At 39.4% G+C, this 23,580-nt stretch overlaps 4 protein-coding genes across 6 annotated transcripts; 1 reads left to right on the top strand and 3 right to left on the bottom strand.

The window, feature by feature from the left end:
- The first annotated feature begins 349 nt into the window (after window positions 1–349).
- On the top strand, window positions 350–6,125 carry LOC101471746 (troponin T, slow skeletal muscle). 2 transcript variants are annotated; one of them, XM_076887434.1, is made up of 13 exons: window positions 350–408; window positions 1,578–1,607; window positions 1,696–1,709; window positions 1,798–1,824; window positions 4,326–4,341; window positions 4,442–4,499; window positions 4,589–4,705; window positions 4,858–4,935; window positions 5,030–5,143; window positions 5,257–5,366; window positions 5,495–5,585; window positions 5,669–5,709; window positions 6,035–6,125. In XM_076887434.1, exons 2-13 carry the CDS (start codon window positions 1,585–1,587, stop codon window positions 6,078–6,080), a joined length of 735 nt encoding a protein of 244 aa, XP_076743549.1. In that variant the 5' UTR covers window positions 350–408; window positions 1,578–1,584; the 3' UTR covers window positions 6,081–6,125. The 2 variants fall into 2 exon arrangements, with proteins under 2 accessions (XP_076743549.1, XP_004571472.3); XM_004571415.5 differs by having other exon boundaries at window positions 351–408; window positions 4,323–4,341.
- A 55-nt stretch (window positions 6,126–6,180) lies between these two features.
- Window positions 6,181–12,187, bottom strand: dnaaf3l (dynein axonemal assembly factor 3 like). The gene is made up of 12 exons (XM_076887433.1): window positions 12,085–12,187; window positions 11,737–11,819; window positions 9,994–10,100; window positions 9,822–9,915; window positions 9,575–9,723; window positions 9,209–9,400; window positions 8,980–9,102; window positions 7,709–7,831; window positions 7,456–7,591; window positions 7,062–7,176; window positions 6,832–6,906; window positions 6,181–6,622 (listed from the first exon to the last, which is right to left on the bottom strand). The coding sequence occupies exons 2-12, from the start codon at window positions 11,816–11,818 to the stop codon at window positions 6,481–6,483; spliced, it is 1,338 nt and encodes a 445-aa protein (XP_076743548.1). The 5' UTR covers window position 11,819; window positions 12,085–12,187; the 3' UTR covers window positions 6,181–6,480.
- Window positions 12,188–12,289: 102 nt separating this feature from the next.
- syt5b (synaptotagmin Vb) lies at window positions 12,290–18,720 on the bottom strand. Its single transcript, XM_004571387.5, has 9 exons — window positions 18,516–18,720; window positions 17,462–17,665; window positions 14,619–14,794; window positions 14,363–14,461; window positions 13,872–14,039; window positions 13,483–13,650; window positions 13,260–13,374; window positions 13,009–13,142; window positions 12,290–12,924 (listed from the first exon to the last, which is right to left on the bottom strand). The coding sequence occupies exons 2-9, from the start codon at window positions 17,658–17,660 to the stop codon at window positions 12,715–12,717; spliced, it is 1,269 nt and encodes a 422-aa protein (XP_004571444.1). The 5' UTR covers window positions 17,661–17,665; window positions 18,516–18,720; the 3' UTR covers window positions 12,290–12,714.
- Window positions 18,721–20,567: 1,847 nt separating this feature from the next.
- Window positions 20,568–22,601, bottom strand: zgc:56095 (Ferritin, lower subunit-like). 2 transcript variants are annotated; one of them, XM_004571386.4, is made up of 5 exons: window positions 22,451–22,601; window positions 21,809–21,912; window positions 21,549–21,695; window positions 21,285–21,410; window positions 20,568–21,139 (listed from the first exon to the last, which is right to left on the bottom strand). In XM_004571386.4, the coding sequence occupies exons 2-5, from the start codon at window positions 21,908–21,910 to the stop codon at window positions 20,990–20,992; spliced, it is 525 nt and encodes a 174-aa protein (XP_004571443.1). In that variant the 5' UTR covers window positions 21,911–21,912; window positions 22,451–22,601; the 3' UTR covers window positions 20,568–20,989. The 2 variants fall into 2 exon arrangements, with proteins under 2 accessions (XP_004571443.1, XP_004571442.1); XM_004571385.5 differs by lacking the exon at window positions 22,451–22,601 and adding an exon at window positions 22,055–22,211.
- Window positions 22,602–23,580: the final 979 nt, after the last annotated feature.

Below are 23,580 nucleotides of genomic sequence, written 5' to 3'. Positions count from 1 at the left end.
TAATGCTGACCTACTTCTACCTAAGTTCACCACCAAAGCAATTCTGAATTCTCCAACAGTTGTTTTAAGGTTTGTCTGACAGCAAGAAGCTGCCAAAATGTCCTAAAATCTTCAAAATGACCTCAAGGTCTTAAGCTCAAACTGGTGCACAACAGAAAGCACTAAGTATTATGTTCATTACTTCAGAGAATTCCTAGCATAACATCCATCATGCACCAATAGTGAAACAATCAGAGACTGTGGAAATACATTTGTTTCCACCATATGAGTAATAACACACACACACATACACACACACACACACACACACTCCTCCTTGTCGCCCAGAGGACCCCATATAAAGCTGTGTTTCCCCTGCACTTGTTACTGCTCTTCGTTTCAACATCAGTGTTGTTGTCTGCTGTTCAGGTATGTACTTTGACCTTTTCCTATGATATCTAAACTGACATTTAAATTATAGCACCATCCACATCCAAATAAGATAATCAGCTCGAGCTACAGTTTCCACTGAGCACATGCCCAACTTAGTATTGCTAAATTAACAGCTATGAAAAATCAAGCATTTGCAATAAATGGAACGACTTTGATGATAAGACACTAAAAATTTTGCTCAGATTAGTGAGTTTGGATTTGGAAATGACTTATTTGTTATATTCAGTGTCTTTTCCGGTTATTTTGAGTGAAATATAAACACCCAGTGTGCAGCATTTGGTGTTTGGGATTTTCATGAAGTGAAAAAACTCAGTGGTTTATTCTTGATCAAAACAATTCTGTAATGTATTTAAATACTGGACCCACCAGTGTGTTAGTGGGTGATGATAAAGGTGTAACATTTCTCAGAATAAACATGCTCCAGTTATTCTCGGTAACTCTGCTGGTCAATTAATGCAATAAAATCCTCCTGAAATCCTTCAGTCCTTTTGTCCATACCTGTTTATTTAGACTGACACAGTCATATCTTAAAATCCTTGCTAAAATTGACCTGTGAGGTATTGTAGACACTTTTATCAGTGCCTGTAAACAGGTAGTATCATACATTTGCATAGGAATGAGACTTCAATATCCCAAATTTGCCTTTGTTGGTTTTTGTCTATTTGATCAGTCAAACATGGTTTTGTACTCATGCAACATCTCACAGTGACACATGTGCATAAACCTATGAAGTAATGGTTAAAATATCTGTGAGGCTACGCACGTATTTAAAGATCCTTTTAATTTACTGAGACTGCACGTAGATCAAATGATAATAGAGGACTTGGCTGGTGTTAATAGCAGCTAGCCGACCAGCTTAATCTCCTTCTATCCCACATTCTCTCTTGTAAATCAAATTAAACAAGATGGACTGGACAGCTGTTACCTCACTCTGATCCTGGATAATTGGATGCTGCTCCAATCCAGTGTCCCTCTGGCCTCTTCTATTCCTAGATCATTAGCTCCAAATGGCCTTTCACTTAATCTTATCCCCTAAAGTAAAATCTTACACTGGATGTTGCTTTTTTAATTTCAAAGGTTTGGAAAAAGACGTGTGGTGCATTATAACTATACATAATAGCACTGATTTCTATGTGTCTTTCCAGTGTCATCATGTCTTACTTAGATGAACACGGGTGAGTCGATCCAGTCCAGAAAGTTCTAATTCATTAACTTGTGTTTTATGGCACATCTAATGCATTCTTTCAATTCCTTTTGATTTAGAGGGCATCACGAGGGTAAGGGCAGCAATTCTTTCATTTAATAAATATATAAGCTGCAATTCATATCTCAACTCAATCAGACTGTGACTCTTTCTTTCTCCAGAAGAAGATGAGGAGCAGGGAGAGGGAGGTGAGACTGAAGGCTCAGTGTGGGTTGATTATATTTAGCATACCTTGGAGATAACAGATCAACTACCAGCTGTTTTAGCAATCCAGTAGTAGAGACACCCCATAGACCCACACAATTGCGAATATGGTTTAAATCCTGTAATTGACTTAATGTTTACGTGTTGATTCTGTATTTCTGTGGGTAGTCCATAATCACTACCTTAGTGCACAACCCAGTATCACGGAAAAACGTGTAATAGATGCGCTGGTCCATTTGGACACGCATGTTGAGGTAGCCTGTAAGCTGCAGCACCAGCAGAGGGAGATATTTTATTTAAAGCAAACATGAAAATGATCGGAAAGCATTTAAACAGACATTACTAACAGATTTACATGTAAATACACATTAGCCGCCTAGCTTAATTATTTCTGGTGATTAAGGACCTAGCATACTTCATACATTCCTTGCTCACTAGCCACTTCTTGGTTTTAACCCTATAATGCCATTTGTATCATATTTGCTACATGAATTTCTGAGACCTCTATGTCATCAACATGATCAATACTTGCCATAATTTCAAAATGTTATGGACAAAACTCTTTTTTTTCCTCTAAAATTAACATTGTTGTTAACAAAAAGTTGCCAAACACGCCCAATTTATCAAATGCGATACAAAAAATATATAATAAATATATCATAAACATGATACAGAAAAAAAATTGTGGATTTTGTTATAAGAACATCTCAGTTCCAAAAAATCTGAAATTTCTGGCTATTTTTTGATGGGTTGGGTCTCACAGGGTTAAATATATTATCTCCCCTTTCTGGTTCTGCAACTTTTGCATGCATGTCCATTTCATGCTTTGGAGAGGCAAAGCTGGCAAAGGTGGGGCTGTCACCTTGGAGGTGGTTTAGAGAGTGCTGAGTTGAACTGCTCTTTCATCATGTGAGTCGTTAGAAACATCTGTGACATTTGTGAATTTTTTTTCCCACCCTCACCATACGAGTTATAAAGGTCACATGGGTCGAGGTGTGAGTTGGGGTTGAATCGCATGGGAAAGGATCTCAAGACTGTGTTCCAAGTAGCTGACAAATGGTGTCATAGGCCACCACCTCTACTTAATGACGGCTGTTCAAGCTGGACATAGATGGCCTCCTTGACTCCTCTGTTTCATTTATTTCCACTCTTGGCTGTGTACTATGTGGGAATCTTTAACATTTTAATCTCTGGAGGTGAGCAGAAGAGACTCACCTGCATGCTGTTTTGCTTGTTAGTGGCTGCCAATATGAAGAAAGTGAGCTTTAAAGAAGGTAAACAGCTTGATTCAAACAGTAAATGAAAATGAATTGCAGGGAGGTTCCAACAAATCAAATCAAATCACTTTTATTGTCACATCACATGTGCAGGTACATTGGTACAGCACATGTGAGTGAAATGCTTGTGTGCGAGCTTCACAAGCAACAGAGTTGTGCAAAATACAATAACGTAAACAAGCAAAATACAAGAATGGCTACATCTGAAACTAATAAATATATGTACAATATATAATAGTATATGCATTTCTGGATGTGTATACTAAATATTTTTCTACGTGTGTGTGTGTGTGTGTGTGTGTGTGTGTATACACATATTTTACAAATTAAATAGAGTAAACAATAAAATAAAATATATAAAAATATACATAGTTGAGACATGTGCAAAACAGTGGCATTACTGTACAGTATGGAGTGCATAATGTTAAAGTTCCAGTAGTGAAGCTGAGGTGTCTATGACGTGTTCAGCAGTCTGATGGCCTGATGGAAAAAGCTGTCTCTCAGTCTGCTGGTTCGGGACCGGATGCTGCAGAACCTCCTTCCTGATGGAAGTGGTCTGAACAGTTTATGGCTGGGGTGACTGGAGTCCTTGATGATCCTCCCCGCTTTCCTCAGGCACCGCTTCCTGTAGATGTCTTGGAGGGAGGGAAGCTCACCTCCAATTATCCGTTCAGAGCACCGCACTACTCGCTGGAGAGCTTTGCAGTTGTAGGCGGTGCTGTTGCCATACCAGGTGGTGATGCATCCAGTGAGGATGCTCTCAATGGCACAGTGATAGAAGGTCCTGAGGATGCGGGGGCTCATGCCGAATCTTTTCAGTCTCCTGAGAAAGAAGAGGCGCTGCTGCGCCTTCTTCATTGTTTTGTTTGTGTGTACTGACCACGTAAGATCCTCAGCCAGATGTACACCAAGGAACCGGAAGCTGCTCACTCTCTCCACAGCAGCGCCGTTGATGGTGATGGGGGTGTGTACTTCTCTGCACCTCCGGAAGTCCACTATCAACTCCTTTGTCTTTGCGACGTTGAGTGTGAGATGGTTAGAATAAGATAAAGATAAACAGCTTCCTGTCTGATATAAACTTGGTTTAACTTGAGCTTTTCTGTTTCAAGATGTATTTTTGATTATTCTAATAACAATAACAATAATAATAATGATGATAATAACTGATTTACTGTTTCATTGCTTTTCTGGCTGCCATACTGAAGAAGAACGGCCCAAATACAAGTAAGAAAATACAAGAATATTATGCTGTGAGCTTTCAAAATGATTTGATTAGTAAAAAACAAAGCATAGCAAATCAGTACGCCTTCATGTGGTTTTACAGGCCACTTACGCAACTCGGTGCACCAAAAATCCCAGAGGGAGAGAGGGTTGACTTTGATGTAAGTGCCTTAATATCATTGTTTAAGAAAAGAAATACATTACACGAAAACCAAACATAAGTAATCCCAGTAAGTTTCTCCCATGCTAGGATATCCATAGGAAAAGGATGGAAAAAGATCTTCTGGAACTACAGACACTGATTGAGGTCCACTTTGAGCAGAGGAAGAAAGAAGAAGAGGAATTGATTGGACTCAAAGCAAGAATTGTAATGCCCTTCCCCATACTATTTTCTTGTTTTGCATGTTTGTCTATTTTCCCCTCACTTGTTTGTATGAAAAAGGGATTTGTCAGGGTGCAGTCACCATTCAGGCTAATAGAGAGTAAAGCAGCAGAGTTGGTTTTTTTTTTTCAATGTAGGAAAGCCGGAGGGCAGAAAGAGCTGAGCAGCAGCGTGTAAGGGCTGAAAAAGAGCGGGACAGACAAACACGGATAGCGGTAATGAAATATGTTAACACATATGTTGCTTATTCCATGAAAATATCAATAATCCAACAAAGAAAAGAATAATTTAAGTGACGATGCAACTCAGGAGGAGCGGCAGAGGAAAGAGGATGAAGAGGCAAAGAAGAGAGCAGATGATGAGGCCAAGAAGAAGAAAGTTCTCTCCAACATGGGCGCTCACTTTGGAGGGTTCCTAGCAAAGGTCAGAGGGATTCAAGTGATTCATTTGCGGGCAGGCGTACCGCTATATTCTGCAGATATGTGAGGTGCATTTCTAGGCTGATGTGACTGGGCAAGAGCGGTCGTTTCTTACAGGCAGAGCAGAAACGGGGTAAAAGACAAACTGCAAGGGAAATCAAAAAGAAGACACTGGCAGAAAGACGCAAGCCACTGGCAATTGAGAGCCTGAAAGAGGATGGCCTGAGGTCAGTTAAAGCCTTCACTGGATTACATTTTTATTTAGCTACATGTTATAGATATATCAGCTGGATAAGCCTGAGGCAAACAATTGTTTAAGCCTTAGACACAAGCTGTAATGCCTTTTGTGTTTTAGAGAGCGAGCCAAGGAGATGTGGGAATGGATCCACCAGCTGGAGTCAGAAAAGTTTGATCTGACTGAGAAGATGAAGAGACAGAAATATGAGGTTAGCCCTTTACTTGGGAATATTTAAGATTTTTATATTAGAAATCGGAGACATTATATTCTTATGTACTTTTTCTTTTTCAGATCAATGTCCTCCTGAACAGGATCCAACACGCTCAGAAATTGTGAGTCAGACGGCTTGTCTCAATCTACCCACAAAACAAGGGAGCTAAGTGCAGGGTTGTAGGTAGATCAACTCTTTGCACATCTTTGACTATGCAAAGATTTCACAGGTCACTGGCAACAACCACACACGCACAGGAAACACAATAATCTAAGATCTTGCTACTTTCTGAACAGGATACACACACACACACTTTATTTAATATATTTAAATAAAGCGACAGAGCAGAAAGAGGAACTAGCACTACTTTACTCTCTTACATTTCGCTGATCTCCTGTGAACTACTGTTTACGATCTCCTTTTAATCTTCTTTTTTCTTAATGCAGCAAAAAGGGACATGGCAAGGGAAAAGTTGGAGGACGTTGGAAGTGACCTCATACACACACAGACACACACAGGAAGCATAAACAAACAAGAGGATGGTTCACTAGTTCCAGGACAAACTTCCAGCACCTTTGCAGTGTTCAAATAATGGCTTCCTGTAGGGTTTATTTGAATACATCAACTTATACTTACATTTGTGGCTATTAAAATACACATATAAATATATTTGAACTGCTGTAATGGTTTCATTTAAACAAGATGTGAAATATTATTAATTCATAGTTGCTACCAAACAAATATGAATTATTATCTGAAGCATCTGACAGCTCCTCCTAGTTGGTTTGCAAACTGCTGATAAACAAGATGTGAAATGTCTCTGTTGTATGGCTTTATTATGCTAAGTGTCTCTCGCATCTTGGTAAACAGCTATGCTGCGATACGAACATCTCTACTTTATGTGTTGTACGAAGACGGCGTGGACGTCATTACTGGTCCCCTCATGCCAAGGTTCAAATCCAGCCTCTAAAGCGATGTCCTCTACTTTCTTTGCAAAGCCAGCTTCTTGCTCTTTATTCAGATCCAAAATGTACCTGAGACACACATAATGACACAGGAATGCACTGTGAATCCAAATATGGCAATCGCTGTCGCTATTAACTTTCAAGAACAGTGTCACAATTGAATTATAAGGAATATGTGGCAAACTCAAAATATCCCATATGCAAATGCCGATACACGGCAGTCACTGTAGTCCTGGTGGCCATGGTAACGAGCCCTGTGTTACTAAAAAAACCCTCACTTGGCCAACTCCACGACAAGCACAGCGTCTGGTGCTGCAATCTGTCTCATCATCGGGCCCAACTGGTGCACAAAGCTTTACAGCAGAGGCAGAGAAGGAAGCAAAAGCACAGAGAACGAAACATGGTCAGCAGTTATATCAGTAGTGTGCAGTCCAGGTGACTGGATGCTAAAGGAATATTTTTTCAAGATGACTTAATATATTTCGTATTCATTTAAAGAAAAATCCACCTGGCGGAGAAGTAAATGGTGTTGAAGAATTGGGAATATTTCTGTTTCTCAGGCAGTTTGTGAAATGAGTCCAAAGGCAGGAAGGTGACAGAGATCCCATTTGGATACATCAAGTCTGAATGGGATTAGAGAAAACGCAGTGCTGGTTTTAGTTGCTATTTTCTGGAAATGAAACATCAAAACATATTGCATGAAGACAGGAAGTAATACAGTAAATAGCTGGAGCACCTCATTCCCCTTTAAACTTCTCTTAAAGTTGTCCAAAAGAACAAAATGAAAGAACATATAAAAATAGAAACCAACCTTTCACATCACTTTAAGGGTCTTTTTGTCACAGTGGTTTTACACTCTGGTTTTAATCAAAGCTAAAGCTGAAGGCCTTTTAGCATTTCACCTTTAATACTGACAGTCCGTATGGATGTGTCGTCCTCTGCATCGGTGTATGTTTGAGAAGTAGTAGGGCAGCCCCGTCTGCTGGACAGGGACTGGAACAATCCTTGCAGATTTGCGAAAGAGATATCCTGGGCGGTCTGTGGATGTGAGAACAGGATGGATGACAACAGACAGACAGTAATGTGTTTAGAGATGTGCGCACACTGATTCCAGCAATGAAGACAGAAAAAGACAGAAAACTTTGTATGTTTTACCTTAATGGGTTGCCCATTCTGTGTCTTCAGCAGACTCTTGTCATCAGTTTCAATGCCAAAGGACAGGTAGGGACTAGAAACAATGTCTCCCCAGTATCCCCTGATGGATACTTTGTCTCCTTTCTGTACAGACACATGACCAAAATTAGCTTCCTTCGTCAACTTACTGTTTACAGTGAAGTGAAAAAGTAGCTGGCCCCTTCCTGATTTCTTGATATGGTTTTTCACACATTTGTCACACTTACATGTTTCAGTTCAGCAAACTCATTTTAAATATAATACAAAGATAACCCGAGTAAATACAAAATGCAGGTCTTCAATGATGGTCTTATTTATTAGGGGAAAAAACGTTATGCTTACCTATCTGGCCCTGTGTGAAAAAGGCATTGCCCCTTTTGTTGAATCATGAATGAACTGTGATAACCACATTCTTTATGGCTGAGTTCAATTTCTTCTCCTTCACACTCAGGCCTGATTAATGCCAGACCTGCTGGATCATGAAATCATTTAAACAGAACCTGTCTGTTCTGTTTAGGTGATAGATAGAGCAGGCTTCTCTATCTATCATCTACAAATGGTTACAAAGAATTTTATTAGGCTTTGGGACTCCAGTGAACCACAGTTAGAGTCCTTATTATCCACAAATGAAGAAAACATGAAACAGGGTGAACCTTGCCAGCCTACTAAAATTACTCCAAGAGCACATAGATGACTCATCCAGAGGGCACAAAAAACCCTGAACAGCATCTAAAGAACTGCAGGGCTCACTTGCCTCAGTTAAGGTCAGAGTTCATGATTCAACAATAAGAAAGAGACTAAGCAGAAATGGCATCCACAGGAGCCCCGAGATGAAAACCACTGCTGACCAAAAAGAACAGGCTTCTCTCATGTTTGCCAAAAAACATCTTGATGATGAGTCAAAAGCTGAACTTTTTGGAAGGTTTGTCTGGACTAAAATCAGACTGAGTTACTTTGACAAGCTTTAAACAAGTCTGTTCATACTTAAAATCCTCCAGTGGCTGAATTAAAACAATACGAGGACAATGACTTTTTCAAGCAGGGCCAGGCATGTTTGGATAGTTTTTTTTCCTCCTAATAAATGAAATCATAATTTAAAAACTGCATATTCTATCCACACAGTGTATCTTGGTCGAATATTAAGATTTCTTTAATGATCCCAAATGTGAAACACGTGACAAAAAAAAATCATTGAAGGGAAAAATTCACGGCACTGTAGAAGAGCGATGTAGAAAAAAACGATATGTAATTACCTGACTAAAGACTCTTGAAGACAGCAAACTAGGATTAGTTATTTGATAGACGCCTTCCCTCATTTCGAATGCCAGTCCCTGTTCCCTCCATCGCATGTATTGCTGTCTGTTGATGACGCCACACTGCAGACAACCAGGACACAAACATATATTTGAATTTCTTTAACCAACTTTTTATTTGCAAAATCTCTGGCCACACCAGAGGAATGTGCAGAAAGTACTCAGATACCCCTTTCTCATGAAGCTTCATTGTAAGATCCCAGTCAAAGCAGCCCTTCTTGGAGTCATAGCGTGTCCCGAGGTGTTGCCTGACTCGATAATCCCAAGCTTTGGACATGATAGGAGCAGGACGCTCTGGTGATGAAGACTGAGTTTGGATCCATGACTTAAATATCATGTCCAGTTCGTCTCGCTCCTTAAACTGTAAAAAGTGTCCATACTCAGTGAATAAAATTTTGAAGCTTTTTCTGAATGTGTAAAGCACTTACACTTACAAATTTTAATGATTATGTGCAGTGCACTACAGGTTATACTGAGCAAGCTGCAATGTCTGGCTGTTTAGGTAAAAATAAGCTCCCTCAGCAGATGTTTGTACCTTAAGGAGAGTTGTGTTCAGACAGGCATGCGTTGCCATTGTTTCAGTAACAGACAGAGAAAGTTGTGATGCTACACGTTGCAGTACTTCCTCTGCCTGACTGCGGATTTCTGCGTTTCCAAACACCTCTAGGAAAACTTCGGTCTTCTCTAAAGATTTAAAATAAGGATTAAAAAACCCCACTGGTTTATGGACAACAACATATCTTGCTTTAATAAAATGAATAATTTATCCAACTCCCATGTACCATTAATCCCCATGCTGTCCTGGGGAATCAGTGCCAGGTAGAGGAGCAGCAGCTGTCTGGCAACCACCTCCATGTTGTTTTCTATGACCCATATCTGCAGTGTGGCAAAAAGAAGTTATTTGAAGCTCAAAGTATTGTTAGCCATTTGCAGTTTTAAAAGACTTAGGCTCACATGGACACTTTGTTTGTCTTGCAAACCGGCAATCGTCTTTAAAATATGTCGTGGATCTCCACTGCCCACCAGTAAAACATTCATTTCCCCTTCACATCTCTCAGGGCCTAGTAAGAGAAAGAGAGAGAGAGAGAGAAAACACATATTATGCTTCTGTTGCTGGATAAGGAACCTCAGTACATTTAACCTGACAGGGACAAACTGTAGGTGATAGAAACTGAATATAGAAATCTGGAGAAACAGGTCAGATGTTTACTGATGGACCTGTGATACTGACAGAGTTGACAGAGACACAGTGTAGGATACAGTATCAGATGATAAAACACGACTGACGGATGACACAGTTTGCTGATCCATTGCGTGTATCCAGTTCTGGGTCGACTTACCGAGGTTGATTTGTGTGATTTTGAGTGGAAGGATCAGACACCATACCTTTCAAATGTCAAATTTCAATCTTTGAACAAATTTCCGCAAAATGTTCAGAAGACAAACTGTCTACAGCTGCACCAAAAAACTCACTGAAAAATGCATTTAGTTGTTTTACAGTCTTTAAATCATTTCAGCCTCATCTTCACTCAAATATTGCCATCAACTCCAAGATCCAACTGTGATAAACACTATTTATATCAGTGTGACCAATTATAAAACAAAACAAATTTCCCACGTGTGGGACTAATAAAGGTTATCTTATCTTATCTTATCTTATCTTATCTTATCTTATCTTATCTTATCTTATAATGTGACAAATGATTGATCATCAGTGCTATTTTTGCCTCTGTTAGCTGCTGTTAGCTGGCATTAGTGAAACTTTCTTTTAAGCGGATCCAGAATTGTTGGACTCTCATGCAATGTGAGAATGTAATCAAACACTTTATTGGGAGGAAATGTACTTCTGAGGCCTACCATTAGCCTCAGAAGTACATTTGGCTAGTTTATAACCAGCTGGTGTTTTTGTTTAGCTGGTTCATCATCAGCTGTCCAGAGACAGGAGGGTCGCATGTTTAATCTGCTGACGATCAGTAACTGCGGCAATATCAGGAATAAATAAGCATGTTTATGCATGTCTTCCTGACTTCAGTTCAGGAGATGGGGCTTGAGAGGAGGAAGAGGATGAACTTTTATTCAGATGCTGATTGTGTTGTCTCTTTTTGTGCTTTCACTTAATTGTTGAAGTGGATCCCTTCTCAGATAATAAAATAATTCTTCATATCTTGAGTATGAAGGTGCAAACATTAATTAAAACTTGCCTCCTCAGCACATGAACTCCTGAGAATTAACTTCTTTTCTGTCTCTGATATAAGACATATGTGGCAATTCTCTGGCCACATACATAAGATCAGGCAGAACAGTCCATCGGGATCACTGTATTCAAGAGGCAACATGACATCTTACACTATGTATTTTTAATGCTTTAATTCTTTATTTGTTGGAATTTAAAATAAATTTAGAATTGCACACTAATAAATCTATATTTGTGAGTACACCATTATTTTTTCTATTCAAAAAACCTAAAAAAAAAAAAAAAACCCCGACTGACTGTACCTAATTTTGAGATATCACACGTGTATTGTGTATTTATGTGTGTGAAACTAAAACGTGGCTGTCTATTTTTAAATGCACTCAACGCAGCATAATAAATGAATACTCTTGAAAAACATCAAAGCAACTCATACAATCCTTTATCTGCTCTGACGCACGTGCGCGGGCCCACTCACAGGATCCTCGTGCAGCCAAGACTCTTACCGATATGGAGCAGGTCGCGTGCAGGACTGAAGCCCCACCAAGTGATGCAACCCGCACCCTCAGATGCCCGTCCAGCACTCATACTGCAAAGAAAGGCAAACGAAGGCGTGCACCCCGTTGGTTTACGTCAAGACAAAACAAACGGCGGTAGGCAAGGGACCATATCTTAACACAAAGCCGTAAAAATATAAAATAGCTTAGTTCAACTAATGCTAGCCAACTGCTACAGAACTTTTAAATGGTGCCCTGAAAATACAGCTATTGCTCAAACGCATAAGTGTGTCTCTGACTTTAATTCTGTAATTAAAAAACCTTAGATAATATCAAAAACTATTTGTTAAACCTCACCCGACCGACTCTTTGACGACAGCTGTAAAAAGTGTGAAGCTGAAAGTAAGTTTGGGTTCTGTTGCTAGGCAACACTTTTGGCTACGTAGACACCATCTACTGGTGAAAAGAGTGAATTACACAGTACGCTCTTCTATGAGTGCCTTCATTGTTAAAGTTTATTCAATTTATTAAAAGAAACTGAGCATTAATGTGAAACATTCCATTGTAGGTTTATTTGTTTATTGCACCACAACACTAGAAAGTGAGCAAAAAGGCCCAAAATACATTAAAAAACAACAAAGTTCACATCATTGAGTAATTATGTGAATAAACTCTCTTTCATCAATTTTTAACATAACCTTGCATGGGCCTACACAAGAGATGCACATTTACAGATATGTGGTTTCTAGGCTTATAAAGACAATCACTTTGGTTTATGGTATGAGGTAAATATGGGGAGACAAGGTTTTAATAACAGCCAAATATCAAACATTGCTTGACAGGTGCATATATACACACCTACAGACACACACACACGCAATATGTGTCTCAAAGGAAATAAAATGGAAAGGAGAAAATAGAAATTAAGAAAACTTCGGGTTTAACAACAAGTAGCATATTGGCAGCAGTCACTACTCAGGTGTGACTCTAACGAGGTTTTGCTTTGAGTGCCGCATCTACTTCTTCTTCAGGCAGAAGAGTGTGCCACTGGGCTACTGGACGTCTGGGATTAGCAAGCATGTCTGACCAGTGGCGCAGTCCGACTCCTGTAGCTCCATAACCCATAAAGGTCTTTCCAATAGGGTCGTTGCTTCCAAGTTTATCGTAGTCGAATACTGTGATGACAACCTGCACTTTCTGAAAGGCAAAAGAAATACAAATGACAAGCTTGTCCACACAGTGCTTGGTGTTTCAAAACTGATTACCGGTAATAAAAGGTACCTGTATTTGCTCAAAGGGGACTTCAAAGCTGAAACTCTCATTAAAATAAGGATTGAGTGTGTTTTTCTTTACTGTTGTCTTCTTCTTTTTAATCCGTTTCCCATTTTGTTGCAGAACAATCTTCACATATGGGTCTTTTGAAAGAGGAAGTGAAGGTGAGTTGCATCATGCATGTCTATTTCAATTCCTTATGATACTTGGAGATTTATTTTTTCATTTATTTGACTGATAAAATCATGAGGCCTGATTACCTGATAAACCTCCAACATCCATTTTCTTAAGGTTCTTTGCCTCCATGATGTTCACTGTCAGTTTCCCGGCAGTGGGTACATAGCGCAATGAGATGCAGATATCACCCAGTTTTTCCTGCAGGGATAAAATTTTGTGAAGAGAATATTGAAAAAGGGTTATTATCCAGATGTTTAGCATTGAAGGGTTGAAGAGCTGAAACATGTTTAAACAAAGATACAGTACCTCCTCCTTCTCACCACTCTCCAAGTCCCTCCATTGTTGCATTGGCTGACCCAAATCAACACTGTTCATGGGAATCTTTATTTCACCGATCATGTCATGCTTGGAGAATCGATCAAAGTCAAAAACCTGCAAGACCAAAGTCTTTCCACCCAGCTCTGCGTATGGAATCTAAAAAGAGGGGGAAAATGATAACAGACATTTCAAAACATACTGCATTGGTATTTTGGGGGGAAGGGACAGGTTGAGGTTGATTAAGGGGAAGAAAAGTCTGAAGAGGAAGTGGACACTTGTGCCCAGCGAAGCGTGAAAAGCAACAGCCCGAAGCACCAACTCGAGCTGTGACAAAGACAAAACCCTGACAGCATCAAGTCGACAAGGACAAGTAGTACCTTGAAGATGAAAGTTTCGTTGAAAACAGGGCACAGGTTTTTGCGCTGAACCTTGGTCTCGTACTTCTTCTTTTTATCTGGCAGCAAAAAAACTTTGACATAGGGGTCTGAAGTCCCCCCCATGTCCATAGCGGCAAGGTCCTGAGCCTGAAGGATACCCACGATGAGCTTTAGAGGAAAGAGATCAAGTGTCAGAATCAATGTTATTAGAGTTATCTATAAGTAAAGACTAAAACTAGTTGAGAAAAATGTTTTAGTTATCTGGAATAAAAATCTAAACTAAACTGTAAATGAATCAGAATCACAATCAGAATCGTGTTTATTGGCCAAGTATATGTGCAGACACATACAAGGAATTTGGTTCCGGTAGATGAAATAGAAATACTTAAAAATACAGAACTTTAATATATCTGGACAGAACTGGTCTGCAGTGGTTTAAGTGGTCAAAAAGAAAAAGGGTAGGAATTTTGACATTTCCATGGAGGACTTACCTGAGCATCTGTGAAGTTGTAGTCCAAGGAAAACTCCAGTTTACCCAACTTTTCCTGTTCTTTCTCCTCTTCCTCCCCTTCTTTCTTCACCTCCCCCTCCTATAAGATTAAAACAGACACAAACACACACACACACACACACACACACACACACACACACACACACACACACACACACACACACACACACACACACGATTTTCTTGTAGTTCTTGAGCTGGTAAGATAAGATAATATAATACAGTGATAGGCGTACCTTCTCTCCAGTCTCTCCTTCACCTTCCTTTGCCTTTCTGCGGCGACCTGCCTTCCCCTCCCTCGCTTTCTTTGGCTTTTTCTTTTTACCAAAGCATTTCTTAAAAATGCAGAAGATGAAGCATGCCACCAAGACCAGAACCACCACAACAATGGCTCCCACTGCCCACATGGGAACTGCCAAAATAGAGATATGGGTTGGCCCATCAGTGGATGTTATAGAAGTATGGTTATCATGAAAGTGCTGGAAATCTCTGATCCGCCTTTGCTGTTAACATACACAGAACTAACACAATGCTGAAACAACAACCAAAACCTCATTAAACAAATATGAGTCAGAACTTCAGATTGATATCCTCACTTTTCAATTCTCTCTATGGAAGGTTTTTTAAAAGCTTGCTGATCTCGTACCTTAAGAAGAGGATTGAACTTTTTTATATCTTAAAATTACAAAAAAAAACTAGGGAAAGTCACTTTTTCCCAGTGTTCAGTTGCATCAGGTTAATCAGTTATAACAATATTGTTCAAGGGGACCTATTATCCACCTAATTGTTTTTTACAGTAGTGTGCAAAAGTTTTGAGCCACCCCTCATTTGTGATATTTTCGATTTTGAGCAGCAAGGTCTTGAGCATTAGTTCTCCAGACTTTCTGAAGGACTGTGAACATTGGGTTCTTTTTCACTCATTTTCAGTCCAGTTCTTGTATTTGGGCTTTTTCAAACAAATGCCTTTTTGCATTCAAGAAGAAAAAAAAACTAAAACTAACACAATAGATGAACTAGTGTTTTGTCCACACACATAATTTAGCAAAGAAGGAATTCTTTAGTTGAATATATGAATGCCAAAGATAACACAGTTTGATGGGCATAAAATAGTATTTTTGCAGGTTTTAGATGTGTCCTTGATCGAGCACAGCTGATTTAAATGGCTAAATTACCTCCTCAACATGTCTTAAAGTTCTCCAGAAGTCTGATAATGAACTAATCATTTGAGTCAGGTGTGTTGACCGAGGGTCTAAAACCTGCAGGACACCAGTCCTTGAGGCCTGGAGTTCCCGACCCCTGGTATACACAAAGGAAGTCAGGAGAGATGTACAAAAGTGAGTGTCCACAGGCCTCTGTAAAACATGGTGGAGGTTCTGTCATGGTTTGGGCCTCCATTTCAACCAGTGGTGTTGGAGATCTTGTCAAAACTGATGGAATTATGAATGCAAAAATGTGCTTGGAGATTTTGATCACCCACGCAGTACCATCTGGAAAGACTTTGTTTTTCAGCATAACAATAATCCCAAACATACTAGCAGTAAAAGTATACCTGGATTTAACACACACACACACACACACACACACACACACACACACACACACACACACACACACACACACACACACACACACACACACACACGCACACACACACACACACACACGAACTGGCCTCCCCAGGGCCCAGACCTCAACTTTATTGAAGCAGTGTGGGATCATCTTGACAGAGAACAGAACAAAAGGAAGCAAACTTCCAAAGAAGAGCTTTAAATGTCCTTCAAGAAGCCTAGAGAACTATTTCTGAAGACTACTTAGGAAATTACAAGAAAGCTGCTTAAGAGAGTTCAGACTGTGTTGCAGAATTAAGGTGTTCATATTAAATATTACCTTTCAAGCTCTTTATAATTGTACAAAGCCTGATTTTTGCCTCATACCATTTATGAGGCAAAAACGTTTATCTATGTTTCCACGTGTTTCAATAATCAGTGAATCCATTTCCCATTTTCCAAGCAACATATGAATGAATTAGAGATGGCATAAGATTTCTGCACTGGAATGCATTCTTAGAATAGTGGACGCCTCATTTAAATTTCAAAATATTCTAATACTGGGCCTTTGCGCAGAGGCTTAGTTTATGTTTGATCTGAAATAGGTCAAATAACTCACAGTTATTTGTATGTGATTACCTCATTTTTTCAGACTTTGCTCATGGCTGTTTATGAGTATCTGCCACTGTAACAATAAATATATTTCAGAAAGTAAAAGCAAAACATAGCAGTTCCCCTTCAGACATTAACAGCTGTTCATGAGCTTGGAGACAGAACCAAAGGTGTAATGCATAATGTCAAAATAAATCATGATTTCTTCTTTTTACCACAATAACTAAAACTTTCTCAAAATTATATTTTAAGCACTTTGTTATCTATGTTTTGCTAATGTTGTGTTATGTCAATAACACACATGTCAGCATTGAGATAATAACAGTCTGTAAACCCACAGCCACCACTAGTTGCTCCACCAACCGCAGAAGCTCATTAAACGCTTTACTCTTATTATCATAAGCAGTAGTTCTTCATTTCTTGGCAAAATGACTCAGAAGCACGTTTTCGTGTTCTGTCATTGTAGGCATAAACACTTAAACTGTTGACGTTCTTTGAAATCATTCTTTATGCCACATCACTTATGTTAAAAAGAGCAATTTAGTGTTGGAAATTTCTCCTTACATCTACAGTAGCTTGAACTTTTGTGGAAGACTATAAACATAACTCCTAAACATAACTGGTAAATACATTGATAAATATTATCCATCTTCTTCTGCTTATCTGGAGCCGAGTCACAGGGGCAGCAGCCTAAGTAGAGAAGCCCAGACCTCACTCCAGGAGGCATCCTTATCAGATGCCCGAACCTCCTCAGCTGGCTCCTTTCGATAAATAAATTATAAATCCCTTTGATAAATATAAATTTGACATAATGTAAATTCTGCACAGGGATAGTTTCCTCCCCAATAGCCACATTTAGTTTACGTCATCACTGGTTTATGGATTTCTGTATCATTTTGCAGATTGTGGCAGTAGCTTACTTGACAGATGACTCAGCTCATTCATGAACTTTTCCTTCATGTGGTTGTAGTCGTGCCCAGGTTGATGTTCTGTATGTGAGTGCTCATGGTGTTCTGAATGAGAGTGCTCATGATGAGCAGGCTCTGTTGTTTCCTCCGATTCTGGTTCAGACGGCTCAGCGGCCCTCCGGACTCGAACCCCAGCACCGACCAGCCTCATGTCAGCTGCCAAAACATTAGAATTACTACAGTTATTCACGCTGTTTTTAAGTTGGCTGCCACATTGAATGATAACACAACTTTACATGCATGCTGTGTAATCCCTGTGTTAATGTGTTGCAGGAAGGTTGAAGAGCATAGGACAACTCTAAGCCAGATGCTCAACATGGCTGACCCTAATCCCTCTGTTACTCTCATGCTCTCCTCCATCTCGTGGCCCACGCTTTCACTCCCACGTTCAGCCCATCCCCATTTCTCTCTCATCACTGACTCTGCTGTGGACTGGATTAAACTATGCCTCTACAATATTAATCCAAAACCACAGATTCTCAAAGCTTTAAAAAATAGGGGTTGGTATCATCCTTTGGTTTGCCTTGCATAAAGCCACTGTTTCTGTCATATTGACTGTTTAGAACAATATTTAAATGAGGTTAAGTGGAACACAGGCAACTTTTGGAAAAAACAGATTTTTTAATAAGTAGTTATTATGAGCTGTATTTCCATTTTAAAAGCAAACAAAAATGGCAGTAAAAGTAATTTTTACTGCACCCATTTACTGTGTTTAATAATTGAACATTGAAATTGAATATAGCTTAATGAAATTAAATGATCACTGAAGGACATTTATTAAAATTGAAAACACGATGTGATATCTAATAGGAAACTAAAGTATGTAAAATGAACAATCTGCAATATTAGTGGTCCTTTAAATTGGTTTCTTCAAAGCCAACAGGAAGAAAATACACACACAGAAATACAGCATGTTTTTCTCCTCAGTTTAGACCCTTTTTTTTTTAGGATTTTTCCACTTAATCATAACAACAGTGTTTGAAATTTTACTGAATATTTATCTTACCTGTTGATATCTCCCTTTAATTTTGTCAACACCAAAAGGAGGCAACTTCTAGTTCGGTGTCTTTCTTGTAGCTTTTCCTCTGGCTTGTTGAAGACCCTGCACACCTATCAATCCTTGGGTATGCTGTTGACTAGAACTGGCAGGCTCCCTGCAACCCTTTCCACCAAAGCTAAAGCACTGGCAAATCACTAGAGAAATGTTGTCATTTAATCCCCCCACTTCCCCCCCTCCTACTGATATTAGAAGGCAGACAACACATCTGTTGCTTTACGTCTGACTAAAGAAAAATTTAGACCATCATTCACCTTTTATCGTGTTGTAGTTGCAGGGTTGGTAAATTTAACATGTTGAAGTATTCAAAGCTTTTCCTTGCGCCAGGGGAAAACTGTTTATTACACTGATGGCAGTGTTTATCCATTAGACTCAAGAGATTGTAGTACATCCAGCCCTTTACTAATCTCCTCAGCATAGCTGCCCTCGCAGTCGATCGTCCAACAACAACTTGTACTGCGAGTGGATATTGTGCATGTATGTGTGGATATGTAGTTTCCCATCCTTTTAGCCTGCCATTTTACTGTACAAAACACATACGCATATTTATTAAACTGTAAACAGTAATCTGCAGGGATATTTATATATGCCTTTGTTTTGTTGGGGGGGGGGGGGGGGGGGGGGGACAGATGAGCATGACATAATTGCCTTACATAGAGTTAGGGCGGGCACTTAAAAGAACTCTGCATTTCAGGATATTTTATTAATAAAAAATAAATTTTATGCTGTAATACATTAAACCACACAAACACAAGTTACGAATGTTTTCACACTTGGTGAAAACCTGGGAAAATCTGTGCAAACCCTTGTGGTTTCTTAATCTGTCAAGTGTTCTACCTCAAACCACTAGAACCAAAATGACACTTGAACAGAGTAAGGCTACGTCCACACGTACACGGGTATTTTTGAAAAGAAAAATTTTCCATTTTAGTTTAAAAGAAATTCTATCCACATGTGGTTTTGAAAAAAATACCTCAGTCCACATGTAAACACCAAAAGACGCAGTCAAACACTGTGAAGAACATGCCAAATCCTAACAGTGTAGAAATGGCCAATCAGAAGTCTAGAAGCCTGGGAGGAAAAGAGTAAACAGGGTTTTATGCAAATCTTGAGTACTTCTTTTTGTTTTTCTGGAAAGGCAACTAATTTTGTGTTACTTTTCAAGTGCCTTCATCATTTCAAATGTTAATAACCAAAGACTGTATTTTAGCTGTTGTGTAGACTCACAACTTAGGAATGAACAAAATGCATACAGCATGCATAAATTTAATTAAAAAAATATTCAAACCCGAAGACAACGTTGGGATTTGTGTTTTGAGAGCGTCTGTTAAATGGAGAAGTTCACTCTAATGCCTCTGTCTTTTTAAATGGAGTGACAGTAATTGAGTATGCATATGTAACCATGTAAAAACTGCAGATAGTAAGAGCAACAGCATTTTGTCCATATCCGCCACTGTAGAAATTCATCTCATGTAAACAATAATGTGGCGCACAGCATGACGTCAAGGTACACACCTTTGGCATTACATGACTAAGTCTGTTTTCCTCGTCCACACCTAAACGCAAAAACAGAGTTTTTCGAAAATCTTTACCATGGCAGGAGTATTTAAAAATATCAGTATTCAGTGATCGAAAATGCAGTTTGTGTGGACTAAAGGCTCAAAAGCATAGAAAAAACTCAGTTTTCAAAAATACCTGTTGAGGTGTGGACGTAGCCTAAGACCCATGCCTGTGTGGGATCCACTCTGACGTAAGTCACATGACTTATCTTTGCTGTCAGATAATTAACCAAGAAGCAGCTTGGAAATCGTTAACCAAACTCTCCAGCAGCCCAGCGTTAGCACCACCCAACTGGGAGTAAGCATGTGCCCACTGTTATCTCGTGCAGACGTGACCTAGATAATGTGCTCAGACATTGTGACGAGTCAGATAACTACCTGTCAGAGCAACTGAAAATAACAGTTACACACACAAACCTGACTTTTAAAGACAAACAAGAGATTTTTCAGCATAATGAGACTTTATTGAATGTTTGAAATGTCCATTTGTTTTTCCTTCTTCAAAAATTGTTCATTTATAAAAGTGTTCTGTGGGTTGAAACATGACAATGGAATGTTTCACACATGATAAAAAACGGAATCCACATGAACAAGTTACTCATTGTAACAGCTTAGAAAAACGGTAGTGTTTAGCACCACATTTATGAGAACAATTTCCCCAACACATTTGAATTTCTTTTCTTTATAAGAAAAACTGAGGCATTTCGATTTAACTTGGTCTAGTGCAATTGGATAATACCTGTGGTTGACTGTAACAACTTTGTAAAGTTTTAATGGGAAAGGACGTACAGTGTGGATTATTGCCTTTGCCCATCTCTGTATATTTTGAAATGTGGACCTTTTTCACTGTTCTCCCAGGACCTTTTACAGAGTGTGCTTGTCAAAGAGGTATTCTCCCATAGCACCGGTCGTTTCAGACGCAGTGATGCGGGTGAGACTGCCAATGTAGTCGCCCAGCTTCTTGATGGTGTCATGGCTGTCGACGAGGAAGTGCTGCTCGAGGAAGTCACACAGCTACAAGAGAAGTTAGATGAGTAAGTGGTAAAATAATTCATACTATGACACTTGCAAATATTCTAGACCAAATATACTTCTTGTGTTAATAGCACAAGAATTATATTTAGATATTTAAAAAACTAAACAAAAATCCCAGACATACATGGGGATCAGTATGGCTGCCAGCTCTGCGGTGCACATCAAGGATACGTGTATTTAAGGTTTTCTGATATTCCAGGGAAAAGGTCATTGCATCCAGACCGCCCTTCCAGTCTTCTTTACTTGGTTTCTAGAACAAAATGTTGACACTTTATTGGAGGAAGAAGAAGAAAAAAAAAAAAAAAAAAAAAAAAAAGTAGTGTGTACCAACAAATACACCCATCTCAACAACATCTTTAAAAGGACACCCATAACATTTGGGACGTACAGAGATGTTCTGAAGCAAAATTCGTCCGCCTCTCATGTTCTGGTATTCCAGCAGCTTCTCAGCCTGTTCCCTCTCTTTGGCTGAACGCTCCAGGAAAAAACTGGAGAAGTTTGGCAAAGCAACATCATCCCTGTCGAAATACATACCCTAAAAAAGAGAAACAAAAGAAAACAATGATATCTAGAAATATATAGTACAGATTATGAGACATACAGGCACTATACTGCTAGGTATTAGTGTTACAATTACAAGAATCATACCAGGGCAAGGTAGGCGTAGGATGCATTTAACTTCAGGTTGATCAGTTTGTTGACATCTCCTTCAGTTTCTGCATGAAAGTTTTGTTTCACCGCAGACTGCATGTCTACAACACAGAAAAAGAAAGCAACGAATGCAGCTAGTGTTGTGCTTAAAAGACAGAAAGAACAATAGAGACAAGTGCCAACAATGAGTGATTTCTCCTTCGTGTTAGAAGTAAGCCCAAAAGAAAGTTAAATATCGCCTACCGCCTCTTCCTCGGGTTCAAACTAGCAAAGACGTTCCGTGTGAAATGCGCTCGTTTTAGCGAAGCACGTATTTATCAGCCAGCAACACATTGCAACTGATATTTAAGCGCTCAGAGAAACACCTGCCCCACTGCCGCCGTGTGTCATCAAACGATTGGGTTCAGGTGGTTGTTACGTTAGTACATGTTATTAAGACTGTTGCTCGGTTAAACACCACTTTTTGTACCCACTTAAACAAGAAATACCTGCTGATGCTATCAGGGTGCAGTTTAGCTAACTTTAGCTACGTTTGCAGCAATTTAGTGCTTGTTAATGTACCGTAAGATACGCCAGACTATGAATAAAGTTTTATAAATCTATTCCGGGTCAATGTCACCCTACCATTTTGTTACCTACCTTTTATTGTGACACCAACGTGACCGCAATGTCACTATCTTCCCAGCACAAAATTGTTTATTGTTTACGCCACAAGTAGCGTCCGGTTCTGCTTCTTCGTCGTCGTTGTATGGCAGAGATACACTGAAGTGCAGCGCCGCCCCTGTGGTCGGAATGATTCCTGCAGAGGCTTTAACCTGAGCACAATGGAAGAGAGAGAGGGAGCGAGAGAGAGAAAGCAGAAGTTATTATAATTTTTTTTATACAAATACTTCATGGCTTGAGGTTTTTTCTATACGTCTGTTCTACACTTCCTGTCTTTATTTTAAAAAATTTTTTCCCTTCTCTGTACACTTTACAACTTTACAACTTCTATTTTTATGTTTCCCCATTCTTTCATTGCTGCAAACCACTGTATTGAAACGGGACACGTCTCTTTTTGGATTATTTATATACAGTTGTGTTATTCCATGCACCTGGCATATTTTTCTGGCTTTCCTTTTATTACAGCTTTACTTTTGTTTTCACCAGATTATTTGTTTTCTTAATATACCCCTGCACAGTACACTGCAATTGATTCCCTGGCATCCAAACACACCAAACATGTAGTTAAGCTAATATGCTAAGTGTTTTCTTTGTCCCAGTTCCCCTTGTCTTGTGTCTCTCTGTTTCAGCTTGGGCCTGGGTGCTGATTCAACAATGGTTAAAGTACAGGTTGGAGTACTAATCTGGGTATCTCTGTCTAGTTAGATTTCCACCAAGAATAGTTGCATTAGAGGTGGTTCTCTCACGGACATCCAAGACTGCAGCAACAGATCAGTCACACATTCCAGCAGCTAGCAATTTTGTGTTGGACAACTTCAGTTAGTCACAGCGTGGTGGCACTGAGAAAAGTGTTGTACACACATTGTTTTTTGTGTTCTGAGAACAATGGCTTGAGAGTGCTTTAAACTGAACTGACGTCTAAACTGTACAAGTGAGTATATTTGTTTCCTGTAAATCAATTACCAATATAATCACCGGCTAAAACAATTAAAGATAGTAAACATATTTCACAACATTAAACATGCATTGCTTACCCCCCCCCCCCCCCCCCCCCCCCACACACACACACACACACACACACACACACAGTTAAGGCTAGAGTTCTG

Source organism: Maylandia zebra, linkage group LG8, assembly GCF_041146795.1.
Source record: "Maylandia zebra isolate NMK-2024a linkage group LG8, Mzebra_GT3a, whole genome shotgun sequence".
Lineage (NCBI taxonomy): Eukaryota > Metazoa > Chordata > Actinopteri > Cichliformes > Cichlidae > Maylandia > Maylandia zebra.
The sequence above is the reverse complement of the archived record's forward strand: the minus strand, read 5'-3'. Positions and strand labels throughout refer to the sequence as shown.